Consider the following 19,737-nt stretch of genomic DNA (forward strand, 5'->3'; position numbering starts at 1 on the left):
TATTTTCTAAGGAAAATAGTGACAGCAAAGATTTGAAAGAGGAGAATATGTGGTTGTTAGAGAGGAGGCTAGATAAATGTGTCTTAAGGGAGAATAGCTACATCTGAGGAGGAAATAGTTTAAACATCGAAACTATCAGGTCTATAATTTGAAGTGTTTTAAATACAGGAATGAGTTACATGTAATAGCAAAATTTCATATAATTGTTCATGAGATGGCAAAAGTGAATAATACAGTTGCTCAAATTCACCTACATGAGAAAGGAAAAGTCATAACAGGAAAAGATGAGAGTCAGAGGTCTCTTATAAATTTGAGTAGGTAATGCTAAATAAAATGAAAATGTTTTGGGAAAGTTGATGTTAGTTGTATAGTATTTCCTCAGCAGTGCAAAAGTAGCTGGGATCACAGGAGGACACAGGCTAAATCCCCCACTTAACCAGCAAGTCAAATATTTGGCTTGATACAGTGTTCATATGGTAATTAAGTATAGTGATTCTTAAACATAGCTGTGTATAGAGACTTCTTTCAAATGAAACTGATTTTAAGAAGATTCTTTTTTTTCCTCACCCAACAGGGATATAGCTAGTGCAATAAAAGAACTTCTTGATACAGTAAACAATGTCTTCAAGAAATACCAATACCAGAACCGCAGGGTAAGTTTAGTAGAAACCTTACAAGCTGCCACCTCAGATGTTGGTTTACATCTAGTTGTTTTATTGAATAATAAGACTGTTGAATTATTGAAAATGGTTTTGTATCATTAATGACTGGATTTGTCCTTGAATTTGAATGTGCTGTTAAATGTGTATTTAAGTGAATACTCCTAAAACTGATTATCTATAATATAAGGTGTATTCTTAATTCTGTGTAATCTTCTGTCTCTGACTTTGGCCTTTGTGTTATTTCTCTTTTCTTACTTGTTTTTTATTTTTTTATTATTATTATTTTTGATGTCTGTAGGCACTCGAACACCAAAAGAAAGAATTCGTAAAGTACTCTAAAAGTTTCAGTGATACTCTGAAAACCTATTTTAAAGATGGCAAGTAAGTATTATCATTTATCCCCCTTTTAAAATTATAAAATTATGTGGCTTTCTATAATACTGAAACCATATATATTTAACTCTTTTACTATATTATTAATACTTAAGTGAACTACTAAGATAGACTATTAAAAATGGAAAGGGGGTGTTTGATAATCCAGCCATGACTATAGTCTGGAGTGCAGTTGCAGACTTTTTCTGAAAAGGGCCAGATGGCAGGTATTTTAACTTGGTGAGCTTGTTGCAGCTATAGCACTTCACCTCTGCTGCTGTAGTGCAGAAGCAGCTGTAGACAATATGGAAACAAGTGAGCATTTTTATGGCTGAGTTCTAATAAACACTTACTTTATAGACACTGAATTGAATAATTTTCAACTGTCTCATAATATTATTTTGATTTTTTAAAAATTTTTACTGTTTAAAAATGTAAAAGTATTCCTAACTTTCAGGCCATACAGTAGTGAGATTTGGCTTACTGGGCTACTTTACCAACCCCTGAAGCAGTGATTCTCAAACTTTAATAGCCTCAGGGTCATCTGGAGGGCTTGTTATAGACAAAATGTTTTTGGGTCCTACCCAGAGTTTCTGATTCTGTTGGTCTAGGGTGGGCCCAGGAAGTAACATTTCTAAGAAATTTCTAGATGATATGAATGCTACAGGTCTGTTAAGAACTGTTGTACTATAGTTAAAACAGTGGTTCTCAATCCTTTTTGCACATTAAAATCACTTGTATTCAGTGTTTTAAAATCCCAGTGCCTTGACACCCCACCTTCAGAGCTTCTGATTCCATTGGCTTGAGTGGGCCCAGGCTCAGGTTTTTTTTAAAAGTACTTCATGTGTTTTTAAAGGGCCACAAAAGGTTGTGATCCACTGTCCTAGAAGAGAGGCTTTGTGTAAGACAGAAAGTATACTAAAAAGGTAAATTAGATATTATTTTAAAATCTACATATACTCGGCTACAGAACATTCTAGAAAACCAAAAAATACTATGTGATTTATGTATAATACACATGTACATACAATGTATAAACTGATCCAAAGGCTATGTCTTCTGCAACCTCATACTTTATAGAGAATTCTTTGTATCTCAAATAGAATTTTGTGGACAAGACCATTTTCTATCAGTGCTTGAAGCAGAAGAATAAACAGTGATTATTTCAGCTATTGTTGGCAGGGAGCTTTAACATCCTGTCCCACCACTGACATTGTAAGATCCTGATATCCATGTCAAACTATTACAGTATTATTGTAGTAATATTAAAAAGTAATAAAATACATTAGAAAGGTATAATGATTTTCAGAGTCATTTTTAATAGTTCAAACAGATTGAAATATTTCCATTTTATTACAAATTAAAGATATTGAGCTAAATATTATTAATAATTTTGTGTTGTTTAATACTGCTATTCAGGTTGTGTAAAGGAAAATGTACCTTGTTGATTTAGTTTAATAAGCTGGCAGGTGTGTTCTGAAAATAAACTTACACCTGTTTTTCCTTGGTCTCCTCTGCTAAGTCCAAATAACCAAAAAGCACATCAAAAGAATAATTTGCATTAAGGAGATTATTTATGATACTGATTAATTAAGAACAACATGGGAAAAGCACATTAAAAGGTAGAAATTCATTTAGAGCATAACTTTGATTAATGTGAAATTATTTACTCTCATCCCTGTTTGTACAGTAGAATCACTTGGGTTCAGTTTTTAAAAATCTTTGTCCTTAGTCCCAAAGTTATTTTTAACAGCTTAAACAGGCATATGGATTATTCAGGTTCCCTGCTACTACTTTTTCTCCGTTCAGCAGCTTCCTTTAATTTACCATTATTTGCATATGAATAACATACCACAAGTTTTCTCCCTGTGTCCTCAAAGTTGAAAATTATTAATTAGAGCTTGATCTTTGAGCCATTTTTCAATAGGAGGATGAATTTGCATTGATTCATTTAATTTTTCCTAGGCCCCCTTTGTTGAGGAATGCCTAAGATAAAGATACTGTCAGCCCTTCGTATCCATAGGTTCCAAATCCCTTTGTTATTGTTTAGTTGCTCAGTGTCCAACTCTTTTGCCCCCCATGGACTGTAGCCCTCCAGGCTCCTCTGTCCATGGGATTTCCCAAGCCAGAATGCTGGGGTGGGTAGCCTTCTCCCCAGGAGAAGGTGATCTTCCCAACCCAGAGATCAAGCCAGCGTCTCCTGCATTGCAGGCGGGTTCTTTACCACTGAGCCACCTGGGAAACTCCAAATCCCTGGATCCAACCAGTTGAAAATTTTTGGAGAAAGAAATTCCAGAAAGTTTCATGGCATTTATATTGTACTTCAGCTATTTACATTGCATTTACACTATATTAAGAATAACAAGTAATCTAGAGATATTACTGGAGGATGTGCCTAGGTTATTTGCAAATACTACACCATTATATATAAGGGACTTGAGCATCCACAGATTCTGGTTTCTGAGGGGACTCCTGGAACCAGTCCTTCTCTGATACTAAGGGGTGATTGTACAAGCTTATGCTCCTGAGAAACTGATAAGGGCATGCAGGGGGACTAGCATCAGCTCTGTGCTCCAGATCACATGAGGATGGGCTGATAGAAAATGTGGTTCAAAATGAAGTAATTTTTAAGAACATACTTTTACACATTGTCAACTCTTAAATATTGAAACCACATGATTATTTTGTTTTAAAAGTATATTAATTCTAAAAGTAATTCAATTTTTTTTGAAGGAAGGTAAGGATAGGGATGAATCAGATTCAAAGTAATGAACCTTTTCCCAAGTATCATCCCATTGATATACAAATTTTGAGACTGAATATGGTATTTTAGCAGGTCTTATTTTGATAACTTCTGTGAAATCACAGCTGGAGACTACGTTCGAATCCTCCTCTTTGGCCAGTTACATGTTTGACCTATAAAATGAACTCTGGTTGTTGAGGCACCACCCATCATTAGCAGCCCACCAACACCTTATTGCCAGCCAGGACCACTAGGGGGCAGTAACTCCTAGATAGTTTCCAATAATGCAGGACACTTCCAAGCTGTGATAAAAGTTGCTACTCAGTACTAACTTGCATTTGTTGTTGTTGTTGTTCTTAAATAGATTTTATTGCTGCTGCTAGTCGGGCATTTTAAGTATAAATATTTTTAAAGGGTTAATTTTTTGGATAAAATTAATACTTACTCTTTTTTTTTTTTTTGAAACAGGGCAATAAATGTGTTCATAAGTGCCAACCGACTAATTCATCAAACCAACTTGATACTTCAGACCTTCAAAACTGTGGCCTGAGAGTTGTATATGTTAAGAGATGTACTTCTCAGTGGCAGTATTGGACTGCCTTTATCTGTAAATTTTAAAGTTTGACTGTATAAATTATCAGTCCCTCCTGAAGGGATTTAATAATCCAGGATGTTGAATGGGATTATTGCCATCTTACACCATATTTTTGTAAAATGTAGCTTAATCATAATCTCACACTGAAGATTTTGCATCACTTTTGCTATTATCATTCTTTTAAGAATTATAAGCCAAAAGAATTTACGCCTTAATGTGTCATTATATAACATTCCTTAAAAGAATTGTAAATATTGGTGTTTGTTTCTGACATTTTAACTTGAAAGCGATATGCTGCAAGATAATGTATTTAACAATATTTGGTGGCAAATATTCAATAAATAGTTTACATCTGTTAAACATTTCTTTACTTGAAAAAATGCATATATATATGTGAATATATATATGATCAGAAGACCAAGACGACTTGGTGTAATGTCTAAAGAACTTCTAAGGGGAGCTTATTAGCAGTTTATCGGATAATAAAGCAACAAGAATTCGTATTTTTTTGTCCTTAATCACTCTGGGCAAAAAGTAGTTGATGGAGATATTTTTGTTAGTTACTATATTTGAGGTACTGAGTATTTTTCCAACCTTTGTTTTAAGAGACTTACGAGAAGCAGATGGCAGTGTGTAGTGTCTTCACATTCTGCTGCCATTTTTGAGCTCTGTGACAATGTAAGATTAAGTCTTTCTGGTATGCTGGGCCCTAATAAGCTTTGCGCCTTTTTTCCATAAATAGCCACAACTAATAGTAATTTGAAGCTATACCAATGCTAGTTGGTCTGAAATTGTCATGAGTGTTAATAATATTACATACACTCTTTAAATATGTACAGTTTTGTTTCACCATAGAGAAATTCTAAGGAAATTATGTATCAAGTATTCATGTTAAGTGATTTCATTTTTCAATTATGATAAAATAAAGGAAAAAATCAGAATTTGTTTATCTTTTATAAAGATTTTAAATGTTATAACTAATTTCTGTTGAAAATATAAATTTTTTGCTATAATGCAATTTATTCTTTAAAATTTCCCCATTTTAGAAAATAGATTTTTAAAGAATTGCTGTCATTAGCAATACAAAAGGAAATCATCCACTTAGCTGTAAACAGGAAACGTGGAAGAAAGCAAAAAAACTGATAGACGATTGAATGAAATATCATAACTTACAGACATTATACTGATTTTTTTTCTTCAGTGATACTTAGCTAGTAAAACACGTATAATTGGTGATTTTAATACTGTGTATTTTAGGCATAAGCTGTTTTTCACTCTTGGAAGCAGATGAATGGTGATTTGCAAAACAGACTTGTGAATATATGAAGAAAAGAAATACTGCTTTTCTTTTCTTTGAGCAGCAGACTTTTCTAACATGAACGAGTACTATCTGTCTTCCTGTTTTCCCTCCTTAAGAAAACTCACCTGTTAACCAGTCATGCCTCAGCTCATCTTTTTTTTTTTTTTTAAATGGTTTTTATCTTTTTATTCTTCTATGCAGTATCTCCATTTTTTTTTTTTTTCCCCATTTTCATGAAATTTACCTCCAGAAAGGAGATTTAGTCTCAGGATAATTCAGTTTCTTACACGATCCTAGTGGTTTGTGTTTTGGGGTCAGGGAGTCAGATACAACTCTAGAGAACAGAAACGTGGCTCCCGAGGGAAGGAAGAAAGGAGACGTTTGTTGAGCACCTCTGTAGCAAGCATTTTTCTAGAGTCATCAATTTCTTATAATTCTCTTTGCAGTCCTATGACTTTGTCATCTGCCTTGCAGTTGAGGAAACTGGCTAAGAGAGCTTCAGTTACAAAACTACAAAACTGGTAATTGCTAGAGCCAGGACTTGAATTCAACATTTGTCTCCAGATTCCACACACTTTCAACTGAACTGTACTTTATCCATTGCCTAAAATGCAGTGTTCGGTTACAGTTTCCTTAACCAAGCTGACATAGCAAGAAATGAGAAAAGACATTGTGATAAGTCTTTTTCATAAATCTTAAATTTATTTTAAAGAGGCCTCCTTTTATTTGAGACCATAACTATGTTTTAGATGTTTAAAATGCCTTCTCACAGTATTTTTAAACAAAGTGATATAATTGTAGTTTGGGGTTTTTTCATGATTGCATTATTGTGATAACCTTGTTTGGCAAAATGAGGTTGGTATCCCAGTGTAAGGCCTTCCTAATTGGTTACTAACTTTTCATATGGAAATAATTTCAAGTTGATGGCAAATTTACCAAAACTTAGCAAGAGGAACAATAGTGCAAAGAACATCAACACGTCTTTTATCCAGATTGACCTATTGTTAAGATTTTACCATTTTTATTTTGTCATTTGTGTGTTTTCCTTCTCTTAAACTCCTGGGTCAGTTTACCCTGGGTCATTTCCATGGCTTTTTTTCTTTCATGGTGTTTACTTGTGTTTTTGAAAAATATAGTCTTCTGTCTCTTGCCCACTCCTTGCTTTATAATAGAATATTCCTTATTTTGGGTTTCCTCATGATTAGATTCAGTTTATGCATTCTTGGTCAGAATACTATAAGGTGACCCATCTGCTCCTCACTGATGGTAATTTTGGTCACTCGGTCAAGGTGGTGGTCAATTTCTCAAATGTATAGTTACTGTTTTTATCTTGCACTTGATAAGCGATCTGAGGAAGCGGTAAAGAATCTGTCTGTCAGTGTAGGAGACTCAGGTTGGATCCCTGAGTGGGGAAGATCCCCTGGAAAAGGAAATGTTAATCCACTCCAGTATTCTTGCCTCGGAAATCACATGGACAAGGAGCCTGGCGGGCTACAATCCATGGGGTCGCAAAGAGCTGCACACGATTAGCAGCCAAGTAGCAACATCAGTGTTTTACCCCCAGCATTTAGTATCCGTTGATGATTCTTGCTTATTCAGTCTTTACTTTGATGGTTTCAAAATGGTGATTTTCCCAATGCCCGTTGACACTGTTCTACTGTCTAAATATGAACCTTCCTTTCTCTCCACCCTCTTATTCATCCATATCTACCCACATGAATTTTTAAACTTATTTTGGTTTTCTATTTTTTCAATGGCTTATAATTCATTATTTATTTTGATACTTAAATGGTCTTAGATTTGATCAGTATGAGGACCTTCTATTTCAATGTGACTTCTGTGTCCTTGTGGCTTCCACTTAATCTTTTTTTTTTCTTTCCGTAAGTACATTATCTTAAGTATGTCCCACAATTTGGAATCAGCGGTTTTTCCAGGGAACCCTGAGGGATGATAAGAGATACACAGGTCTGGCTACTGAGTGGGCTCATTACTACTGGACATTGTCTGCTTCTAGGCTGATTCAGACAACTAGGAAATGTGCGTGTACAAACATGTACACACAAATCTGCATGTACATGTACATTTTACATGTTATATGCGTATTATGTGTGATTTCAGAAATCGTGAGTTTACAGTAATACCTCCAATTGCAATCCATCCTCCTAGGGTTCACTCTTACATTCGCATTCCATATTTCTATGTCTCTTCCCCAGAATCCCAACTCCCCAAAACATCAGTATTCACTTGTTCAGTCCTATAGTATATTCGAAATAGTTTTAGAATTTCTTTTGCCCTATCAATGTAGAAAGCACACTTAAAAGAGTATAAGATCATTTACAGTTCTTTAACTGTACTCTGCCCAAGACTGAGGATATGTAATTAACTCTGTGTTTATGAGTTACTTGGATCAATCCTTTTTTTCTCCGTCACTGTGATTATGTACTTTATTCTAAATAAATTGGGTTCATTTGTTTCAGTTTTCTTCCAGCTTTAAGGTTCCTTCCCCCAACTCACCCACACCACCCTCTTCACATCCTTACACATTTATTTATTAAGAATATATAGAACATTAGCATGCTTCTAAACATAAGAACTGTAACTTAAACATAAGAACTGTACCAAAAAGTATACTAGAGAAGTGTCACTCATACCCTTCTGCGCCACTTCCCACCCTGCCAAGTAGGTATCCAACTCCACTGTTTTTTGATGTTTATCCATGTTTCTTTTTTGAAAAAAAATATGGTTTCATATCCCTCCTTTCTTATCCAAAAGATAGAATTCATGCAGGGAAACCAACCCTCCCAGTTTGCTTCAGTTCAGTTCAGTCGCTCAGTCATGTCTGACTCTTTGCAACCCCATGAATCGCAGCACGTCAGGCCTCCCTGTCAATCACCAATTCCCAGAGTTTACCCACACTCATGTCCATCGAGTTGGTGATGCCATCCAGCCATCTCATCCTCTATCGTCCCCTTCTCCTGCCCCCAAACCCTCCCAGCATCAGGGTCTTTTCCAATGAGTCGGCTCTTTGCATGAGGTGGTCAAAGTATTGGAGTTTCAGCTTCAGCATCAGTCCTTCCAATGAACACCCAGGACTGATCTCCTTTAGAATGGACGGGTTGGATCTCCTTGAAGTCCAAGAGACTCTCAAGAGTCTTCAACACCACAGTTCAGAAGCATCAATTCTTCGGCACTCAGCTTTCTTCACAGTCCAACTCTCACATCCATACATGACCACTGGAAAAACCATAGCCATGACTAGATGGACCTTTGTTGGCAAACTAATGTCTCTGCTTTTCAATATGCTATCTAGGTTGGCTTTCCTTCCAAGCAGTAAGTGTCTTTTAATTTCATGGCTGCAATCAGCATCTGCAGTGATTTTGGACCCCCCAAAAATAAAGTCTGACACTGTTTCCACTGTTTCCCCATCTATTTCCTATGAAGTGATGTGACCAGATGCCATGATCTTCGTTTTCTGAATGTTGAGCTTTAAGCCAACTTTTTTACTCTCCTCTTTCACTTTCATCAAGAGGGTTTTTAGTTCCTCTTCATATTCTGCCATAAGGGTGGTGTCATCTGCATATCTGAGGTTATTGCTTAGGACCGCTGTTTCTTGGCACATGGATTATTTACTGCAAAATCTGGAAGAATCAGGCAAATTGGGAGAATTAGTCATTTAATATACATGCTTTTATAAAATGCAACTTTATTGGTGTATGGTTTACATATATGCCTTCACAAAAATAAGGTATAATTCAGTGTCATAAGTAAGTTAAGTTGCTCAGTCGTGTCTCTTTGCGACCCCATGAATCGCAGCTCGCCAGGCCTCCCTGTCCATCACCAACTCCCAGAGTTCACTCAGACTCACGTCCATCGAGTCAGTGATGTTATCCAGCCATCTCATCCTCCGTCGTCCCCTTCTCCTCCTGCCCCCAATCCCTCCCAGCATCAGAGTCTTTTCCAATGAGTCAACTCTTCGCATGAGGTGGCCAAAGTACTGGAGTTTCAGCTTTAGCATCAGTCCTTCCAAAGAAATCCCAGGGCTGATCTCCTTTAGAATGGACTGGTTGGATCTCCTTGCAGTCCAAGAGACTCTCAAGAGTCTTCTCCAACACCACAGTTCATAAGCATCAATTCTTCAGTGCTCAGCCTTCTTCACAGTCCAACTCTCACATCCATACATGACCACAGGAAAAACCATAGCCTTGACTAGATGGACCTTTGTTGGCAAAGTAACGTCTCTGCTTTTCAATATGCTATCTAGGTTGGTCATAGCTTTCCTTCCAAGCAGTAGGTGTCTTTTAATTTCATGGCTGCAGTCAGCATCTGCAGTGATTTTGGACCCCCCAAAAATAAAGTCTAACACTGTTTCCACTCATCTATTTCCCATGAAGTGATGGGACCAGATGCCATGATCTTAGTTTTCTCAATGTTGAGCTTTAAGCCAACTTTTTCACTCTCCACTTTCACTTTCATCAAGAGGCTTTTGAGTTCCTTTTCACTTTCTGCCAAAAGGGTGGTGTCATCTGCATATATTAGGTTATTGATATTTCTCCCGACAATCTTGATTCCAGCTTGTGTTTCTTCCAGTCCAGCGTTTCTCATGATGTACTTTGCATATAAGTTAAATAAGATTCACCCATTTTAAGAGTTGTGCAACATGACCACAATTATAGAATACTTTTATCATCCTAGAAAAAGTCTTCATGCCCAGATATTGGTTAATCCTTGTTCTCCCCAGTTCCAGGAACCCTTAACCTCTTTCTGGATGTTTTCATATACATAGAATCACACAATGTTATATTTCTAGTCTGGCTTCTTTTACTTAGCATAATGTTTTTGAGGTTCAGCCATGTTAGTATTTCTATCAGTACTCTTATTGCTAATGAATATCCCATTATATGAATCTCCTATATTTTATCTATCCTTTAAATAGTTGACAGACATTTGAGTTGCTTCCTTCTTCACTAAGATGCATAATGTTGCATGAACATTGCTGCTATGAACATTCACCTGCCAGTCTTTTATGGACATGGGTTTTCATTTCTTTTAAATGGATACCTAAGAGTGGAAATGTTTGGTTGTTTGATAAATTTATGTTTAAGTTTTTAAGAAAATGTCATACTGTTTTCCAGTAGTATACCATTTTACATTCCCAGCAACAATTTAAGGCGGTTCCCGTATCTCTACATCTTCACCATCATTTATTAATGACTTTTTTATTGTAGGCATTCTTGTACATGTAAAATGATATCTCACAGGGACATTTCCCTTATGATGAATGAAGTGCAATGTTTTTCATGTGTATATTAGTATTTCACATGGTTCTTTTCACTTAATATCTTCAGGAATCACTCTATGCTTAAGTCTATTAGAGATCCTCTCTCTCTTTTTTTTTTTTTTGTAGCAGCCTAGTGTTCCAGCATGTGTAGGTACCCTAATTTATTTATCTGATCAATCTCCTATGCTTGTGCATTCAGATAGTATTCAGTATTTTGCAAAACTACAAGTAATGCTATAGTGAATGTTCTTACATCCCTATTTCTGGTTTGTTTGAAGTATACATTCAGAGGAGACTCTTAGAAGTGGGCTTGCTACTAGTCAACAACATATATATATATGACATTTTATTAGATATTGACAAATTCCATAAAGGTTGAGGCAATTCATATTCGGCCAAGAATGTATGAGGCCATTTATTTACCCAAAACTTCACTTAAAATTGTCAAGCTTTTGAATTTTTGACTAGTAACTCATTATACCTTCATCTGCATTTCACTGCTATGGGTAAAGTTAGGCATCTTTCATGTTTAAGGACCAATTTTGTTATCTCTGATTTTGAATTTGCTTCTGTTTCCTTACCATGCAGAATTTATGTAGACATATTTATTAATTCCTCCATGAAAGCATCTGGGCTTGGTGTTTTTTTGTGGAGTAATTGTTTGATAATTTTATTTCTCTTATGCAAAAAAATGTTAAGCTTTCTATCTCTACAGGAGTCAGCTTGTCAAATATACTTGTCTAGGAAAGTGTCCATTTCTTCTAGTTTTCACATGTGTATTTCTATTGAAGTGAGCAAACTAAAATTTTAAATTTTTCTCCGTATCATAGCTGTTTCTTTGTGGTGATTTCTTATTCTGTATATTTTCACTCTCTTGTCGTTCAGTTCATACATACACTCTTGTTTGACTTACTTGACCTGTCTCGTACTCCATGTTACAGCCTCTGTTAGTAGTGTGTTTCTCTGTTTCTCCCTGCAGCTCTTGCAGTGTTTGTTTACATATGTGGTTACTGTGTTATTTGTTGTATAGATATTCATACTTGTTACATCCTAAATGTGAATGTGATTTTAGCGTTATAAAGTGTCCTTTTCTTTTTTTCTTGTTTAGTAGTGTTTTTTAAAATTTGTCTTTTGACCTTGAGTTAAGCCCATTCACATTTATTGTCATGACTACTGTGTTTGGGCTAAATCTGCTATGTTGTAATTTCTGCATGTATTATGTTATAGATGTTTTTTCTACTTGCTTTTTAAAAAAAATTTCCTTTTGGTATTCAGGAAGGTATATATATTTATCCTCCACCAGGGAAGCCCCATTAACTATGTTTGGGCTAATTATGTATTATGTTTATTTTTTCTACTTTAAAAATTCCTTTTGGTATTTATAAAGTTTATATTTTTATCTTAGTGGTGGCTTTGTATTAATATAGGATTTTTAATCTTTTTTTCTTAAATTTTTATTATCTGGTGTGTCAGTTTTAAATCATATCCTTTAAATCTCACCTGTTATCTAAATGAGAGTCAGTGTTCTTTTTTTACATCTTGTCCCCCTTTTCTCTCCCTTTTCTTATTTTTAATTACATTTTTCTACTTTATCAAAACATAATATTTACATGTTTTTCTTCTACCTTTGTTTTCTTCTACAAAGGTAGAAGAAATAATCCACCATTATTTCAGTATAAATGCTACAATTAAACATGAATACTCACATATATTGTGAGCTCACATACGTGTGAATGCTCACATATGTCATAGTCCCTTTGCCTGTTTTCTCTGTCATCTATTGGTTGGATGAAGTTCATCCTCTAGAAGCTTTTATAACTACACGTTTATATAGTACTCTGAGCTCTTGCAGGTTCAGCATTATTTTCCTATAGTCTTGTTTCTTAAAGACTTTCAGTTGTCTATAATATCCTTAGTTCACGTTTTCTTCCCTTCAGTTTACTGAAAATTGTAGCTTCACTTTTGCTTTGCTTTGTATGTTGTTTCTGAGAAGTTTGATGTAAATCTAATATTCTTGCTTTTATATAATTTGTCTTTTCACCTGGAAATGCAAGGATTTTTCCCTTATTTTCAGAGTCTAATAGTTTTATTAGGATATGTATCAAAGTTGGTCATTCCAGGTCAGTTTTCCTGGTACCTAATGGGTCCTTTTTATGTGTAGATTGAGGTCTTACTTTATTTCTATAAAGTGATCTTGGGTTACAGTTTTAAATACGAATTCTATTCCATTCTTTTGTCTTTCTGGGACATTAATTAACACGTTGAACTCTCTTTGCCTATCTTCCACTTTCTTTGTGACCTTCTTTTACTTTTTGCTTTATTTATTTATTTGCCTGCTTTTCATCAAGATTTTTTGTTAATTTTTTATCCAAGTCTGGCTGTAGGTCAGTGATCACATCATCGTGATTATCTGGATCGTGAAGATCACTGACCTAGAACCAGACATCCTGGAATGTGAAGTCAAGTGGGCCTTAGAAAGCATCACTACGAACAAAGCTAGTGGAGGTGACGGAATTCCAGTTGAGCTATTTCAAATCCTGAAAGATGATGCTGTGAAAGTGCTGCACTCAATATACCAGCAAATTTGGAAAACTCAGCAGTGGCCACAGGACTGGAAAAGGTCCGTTTTCATTCCAATCCCAAAGAAAGGCAATGCCAAAGAATGCTCAAACTACCGCACAATTGCACTCATCTCACATGCTAGTAAAGTAACGCTCAAAATTCTCCAAGCCAGGCTTCAGCAATACATGAACTATGAACTTCCTGATGTTCAAGCTGGTTTTAGAAAAGGCAGAGGAACCAGAGATCAAATTGCCAACATCCGCTGGATCATGGAAAAAGCAAGAGAGTTCCAGAAAAACATCTATTTCTGCTTTATTGACTATGCCAAAGCCTTTAACTGTGTGGATCACAATAAACTGTGGGAAATTCTGAAAGACATAGAAATACCAGACCACCTGACCTGCCTCTTGAGAAATCTGTATGCAGGTCAGGAAGCAACAGTTAGAACTGGACATGGAACAACAGACTGGTTCCAAATAGGAAAAGGAGTACATCAAGGCTGTATATTGTCACCCTGCTTATTTAACTTATTTGGAGAGTACATCATGAGAAACGCTGGACTGGAAGAAGCACAAGCTGGAATCAAGATTGCCGGGAGAATTATCAATAACCTCAGATACACAGGTGACACCACCCTTATGGCAGAAAGTGAAGAGGAACTAAAAAGCCTCTTGATGAAAGTGAAAGTGGAGAGTGAAAAAGTTGGCTTAAAGCTCAACATTCAGAAAACTAAGATCATGGCATCTGGTCCCATCACTTCATGGGAAATGGATGGGGAAACAGTGGAAACAGTGACAGACTATTTTTTTGGGCTCCAAAATCACTGCAGATGGTGACTGCAGCCATGAAATTAAAAGACGCTTATTCCTTGGAAGGAAAGTTATGACCAACCAAGATAGCATATTCAAAAGCAGAGACATTATTTTGCCAACAAAGGTCCGTCTAGTCAAGGCTATGGTTTTTCCAGTGGTCATGTATGAATGTGAGAGTTGGACTGTGAAGAAGGCTGAGCGCCGAAGAATTGATGCTTTTGAACTGTGGTGTTGGAGAAGACTCTTGAGAGTCCCTTGGACTGCAAGGAGATCCAACCAGTCCATTCTGAAGGAGATCAGCCCTGGGATTTCTTTGGAAGGAATGATGCTAAAGCTGAAACCAGTACTTTGGCCACCTCATGTGAAGAGTTGACTCATTGGAAAAGACTCTGATGCTGGGAGGGATTGGGGGCAGGAGGAAAAGGGGACGACAGAGGATGAGATGGCTGGATGGCAATACTGACTTGATGGACATGAGTCTGAGTGAACTCCGGGAGTTGGTGATGGACAGGGAGGCCTGGCGTGCTACAATTCATGGGTTCACAAAGAGTTGGACACAACTGAGCGACTGAACTGAACTGATCCAAATCTACTCTCTCAGACACTTAGTAATTTAATCTTTATTTATGGTGTAATTTTTTCCTCCTACATTTAGTCAACTCTCATCTCTCCCTATTTTTGTGCATTTCTGTCCTTGGTACTTGTATTTCTGATTTAGTCTACTTTTTTCATATTGTTGTTGTTCAGTCACCCAGTCATGTCTGACTCTTTGTGACCCTATGGACTGCAGCATGCAAGGCCTCTCTGTCCCTCACCATCTCCTGAAGTTTGCCCAAGTTCATGTCCATTGCATCGGTGATGCCATCCAGCCATCTCATCCTCTGATGCCCTCTTCCTCTTCTGCCCTCAATCTTTCCTAGTATCAAGGGCTTTTCCAGTGAGTCAGCTGTTCGCATCAGATGACCAAAATATTGGAGTTTCAGCTTTAGCATCAGTCCTTCCAATGAGTATTCAGGGTTTATTTCCCTTAAGATGGACTGGTTTGATCTCATTGCAGTCCAAGGGACTCTCAGGAGTCTTCTCCAGCACCACAGTTCAAAGGCATCAATTCTTCAGCTCTCAGCCTTCTTTGCGGTCCAGCTGTCACAACCGTATGTGACCACTAGAAAGACCATAGCCTTGACTATAGGCACCTTTGTTGGCAGAGGAATGTCTCTGCTTTTCGACATACTGTCTAGGTTTGTCATAGTTTTCCTTCCAGTAAGCAAACATCTTCTGATTTAATGGCCGAAGTCACCATCCACAGAGATTTTAGAGTCCAAGAAGAGGAAATGGAGGGGGGAAAGTAGAAGCAATTTTTCATATACCACATGCTTATTTGAGGATATTTTATTTAGTTGGGGTGGACTCGCTCAGTTTTCTTTAGTGGCTTATTTTGGGAGGATTTTTAGCAGCAAAAAATGGATTGTGTTGCTGTAGGGGAAAGAGCCCAGTGTACCCTGTTTCTTTTCTGTGACCGCTATATACTTAGTTTCTGCTTCTGCTCTCCTCCTTTTCTTCCACTGCCTTGTTCTCTGGATGCAGTGCTTCATCAGAGCTGCCGCACCCAGCCCCTGCAACTCATGCTGAGAGTTTTCTATCAAGTACCCACCTATGCTCAGAGTCTTGGCCTTTCATGTTGCACTTTCTCTTTCAAGAGATGATGTTATTGTTGCTTTTTCTAAGTCCTCTTTTCCTTTCTGCTCCTTTCCAGAGGCTCTTAAACTTCCCCTAACCTGCTCTCCTGGCTCACAGGCTTGCCAACAGCAAGAGAGAAGTGAGAACTGTCAGATTTTTCCTCTCTACTCACTGGTGATTTGAAAGTTGTGGCGTTCGCTGTCTCCTAGTTACACGGAAGGCATAAATCAACTAACATTTCATTTACTCTTATTGAATTTGTCATTTCAATTAGGATACCAAATATCTTTTGGGATATTAAGAATCAGATGGCCACTGTTCTCCAAACCTAGCATTTCCTTTCTCAGTTTTTCCAGTAATTTTGCTGGTTTGTGAAATCCCCAATTCCTGAAACCTATGGATTAAAAGACTCGGCTTTGGAGGTAAATGAAGACTCCGTGTTTAGGCAGGCAGGCTTCACTGAGACGTGTGGACTAGCTCAGTCCTTCCAGTCTCCTTCCTCTACAGGCAGCACTGGCAGGAAGTCAGCTTCTGGTCTTGCTCTGGTCTTGGCGCACTTGCTGCTATCTTACAGGTTAGCAGTGGGAGACAGTTTTCTATTCTGAGAGAGTTCTAAGTGGCACACTCATGTTGGCTAAACTGGGATATTCCTGGACTTCAAAGTAAGCATAATGTATCTGGAAAGTCCGAAGGTCATTTCCAGCCCTCCAATGAACTATGCAGACCAACTGTGATAAATGTAAAAGCATGCATTTTGAGTAAAACTTAGTGTTATTAATGAGGAGTAGGCCCAGCTGAATCAGTCTACCCTGGCTGTCATGAAATATCATAGCCTACATGGCTTATACAACAAAATTTCATTTTCTTGCAGATTTGGAGGCTGGAAGGCCGAGATCATAAACAGAAAAGAGGATCAGCAAAGAGAACGCTAGGAAAACTGTTGAACTTTAGTTATGTTAAGGAAGACCTAAGATAGATGGTCTCATTTGCTAAAATTAATATTAAAGGAGGGAGGGAACCCATGAAAGAAACACACAAGAATTTAAAAATGAATTTGCATACCATGCCTTTCAACTACAAGAAATAAGCAGAAAAAAGAAAATGTTCTGAAGATGATTCTAAATAACATTACCTTGTAAATGTGCTAAAATGTTTCACTCAGCATGAAATAATCAAGATATTTGTTTTGTTTTGTAAAGATGCTAAATAAGAGAACAGAATGCTTCAGAAATGATGTCTCATCACCTGGCACACTGCATGAAAAGCTACAAATTATCCACAGGATATTATTCTAAATGGAATTTGAAAAAAGAAGAAATTATATAGATTGAATTCCAAATGAAATTAAGATTTAAGGTGGGGGCAAGTATAGTGATCTATTTCACCTATTTTCTTGATTGACATTTATATTTGACCTCTTTTATAATGTTTATGCATTTCTCTTTGCTATTACACATTTTCCAGAAATTGTTTTAGAGCATTTTTATGATTTTGACAGTTTGACATTTATATTCCAAGCAGAAGCGCTAAGCTTTTTCAAGCATGTGTTACTAAGGTCTTTGAGAAAATAAACCCAGTCATTTGATACCACTGCAGGGAAATAGCAGTCATCTTTCTAAATCACATCAGCTATTCATAACAGCATATTTAATATCTCATTTCATCTACAACTACCCTTCAGGGTCTGGCTTTGTGAATATAGTTGGAAAATTATTCTCCAAATACCAGCATATTTCTTATTTTCCTCTTTTTTTGATGGTACACACAAGCCCCCCATGAGTTACTTCCTCCAGACTCTATCCTTGAAGGAAACTGCTCCATTCATGGTCATTGCTGAAGAAAAGGGATCCTGGCTGTTTCAATGTGACGTTTCCCATCTACACTGATTGGAACAGGGGTGGAAACCTTATCCAAGGACAAAAATTACTGGGATTGGCTTTTGAGATAGCTGTTCTGTAGTACATCTCTGCTCAACCATGGCCACTACAGCCAGGCCACTTCAATCTTGCTCTAAATTCTAAGCTAGGTAATTCTGAAAGTCAGCTGACTATGGGAAAGGAAACTGAAATGATACAATGACGCTATAAAGCAGAAGAAGCACATACCAGCCCACAGTAGGAGGAAGCAGAAAGGATGAGGTGGAGAAAATTGGCCAGAAGATAAATTGTCAGTTTGTAGTGAAAAAGTAGGTGTAGAAACAAAAATAAACAGCAGAATCACTCAAGTTACAATTTAGGTGAAAATTCAATTGACTGCTATTGAGAGAAAATAATCCAATTCTCAGCCCTAGTTTGGTTCTAGAATGACCTTCCAGTGCTGCATCAAACTTGGCTCTGCTGTGCAGACATATCTCAGAGATGTTGCAGGTTCAGTTCCATATCACCACAATAAAGCAAATCCAGTTCTTTCATTTCCCAATGTATATAAAAGTTACGTCTATACTGTAGTCTAGTAAGTGCACCATAGTTTTATGTCTAAAAAACAACACACATGCTTTAATTAAAAAATACTTTATTGCTAAAAGTGCTAGCCATCATCTGAGCCTTTGAAAGATGAAACTGTTAGTCATTCAGTCATGTCTTACTCTTTTGTGACCACATGCACTATAGCCCGCCAGGCTCCTCTGGCCATGGAATTCTCCAGGCAAGAATACTGGAGTGGGTAGTCATTTTCTTCTCCAAAGGATCTTCCTGACCCAGGGATCAAACTGTGATCTTCTGCATTGCAAGCAGATTCTTTACCATCTGAACCACCAGGGAAGCCCATCTAAGCCTTTGAGTTGTAATCTTTTTACAATAGTAATATCACAGATAACTGATTACAGATGACCATAACAAATACAATAACAATGAAAAAATTTTAAATATAAAAATTACTGAAAATGTGTCATGAAGATGCAAAATGAGAGATGCTACTGGAAAATTTGCTTGACACAGGGTTGCCACAAACCTTCATTTTGTAAAACGTGCAATATCTGTGAAGCATAGTAAAACAAGGTATACCAGTAATTCCTTACTTCTTCAGGGGTGCCCAATGTGTCTCTCTCCTTGCTTTTAGTCATATTATGTAACAAATCCCCATTACTTGGTTGTCGGAGCAAGCCTGGTTCTTACAACCCATATAGCCTGACCTACATTGCCTTATAGTAGTGTTTCAGTAGCTCTATTGTGAAGTATTGGAATATAGGTACTCAATTTTCTTAACCTATTATTCTCTTTTAATTTCTCTATTCCCCTCCCCCCACTTCTTTTTTTTTTTTTTTTTTTTCCTGTAAGTTACCACTGAAGTAAAAGCTCTATTTGTGGAGTATTGGTATTTAGGTACTCATTTATTTTCTTAACACATTATTCTCTTTTAATTTCTCCATCCCCTCTTTTTTTTTTTTTTTTTTGCTGATAAATCACCACTGAAGTAAAGGGAGGAAAAGAAGGTGGGCTGATCTGGAGAGTTATCAGCTATAGAACTCTCCTGACTAGTCAGAATTTCTTTCTAATTTAGAACAGAATGGTCTCTCAATTGTACTTACCACTCTCAAATAAAAGACAACTAGATTTCTAAAAACTGTTTCTCATTTTTTCTTTCCTAACTAAGAGAAAAATATATATATATACAACAGGTACTTCCCAGGTAACAGAAATAGCACAAAGGAAAAACAGTCCCCACCTGTTCCTTCGCCTCCTGTGTGTTCAAAAATACAGAAGGTGGAGAAATATGGGAAAATGATTTCAGGTGTCAC

The 19,737-nt window shown here is 36.8% G+C and overlaps 1 protein-coding gene across 3 annotated transcripts in view; it reads left to right on the forward strand.

Moving 5' to 3' along the window:
- The window catches only part of PDCD10 (programmed cell death 10), a 47,867-nt gene extending 43,135 nt beyond the window's left edge, over positions 1-4,732 (forward strand). For all 3 annotated transcript variants that reach the window (XM_005905680.3, XM_070373679.1, XM_070373684.1), the window contains 3 exons: positions 575-653; positions 961-1,043; positions 4,246-4,732. In XM_005905680.3, coding sequence (XP_005905742.1) covers positions 575-653; positions 961-1,043; positions 4,246-4,327 — 244 coding nt within the window. In that variant the 3' untranslated portion in view covers positions 4,328-4,732. The remainder of the gene's footprint in view (positions 1-574; positions 654-960; positions 1,044-4,245) is intronic.
- The last annotated feature ends 15,005 nt before the right edge of the window (positions 4,733-19,737 follow it).

Source organism: Bos mutus, chromosome 1 (assembly GCF_027580195.1).
Source record: "Bos mutus isolate GX-2022 chromosome 1, NWIPB_WYAK_1.1, whole genome shotgun sequence".
Classification (NCBI taxonomy): Eukaryota; Metazoa; Chordata; class Mammalia; order Artiodactyla; family Bovidae; genus Bos; species Bos mutus.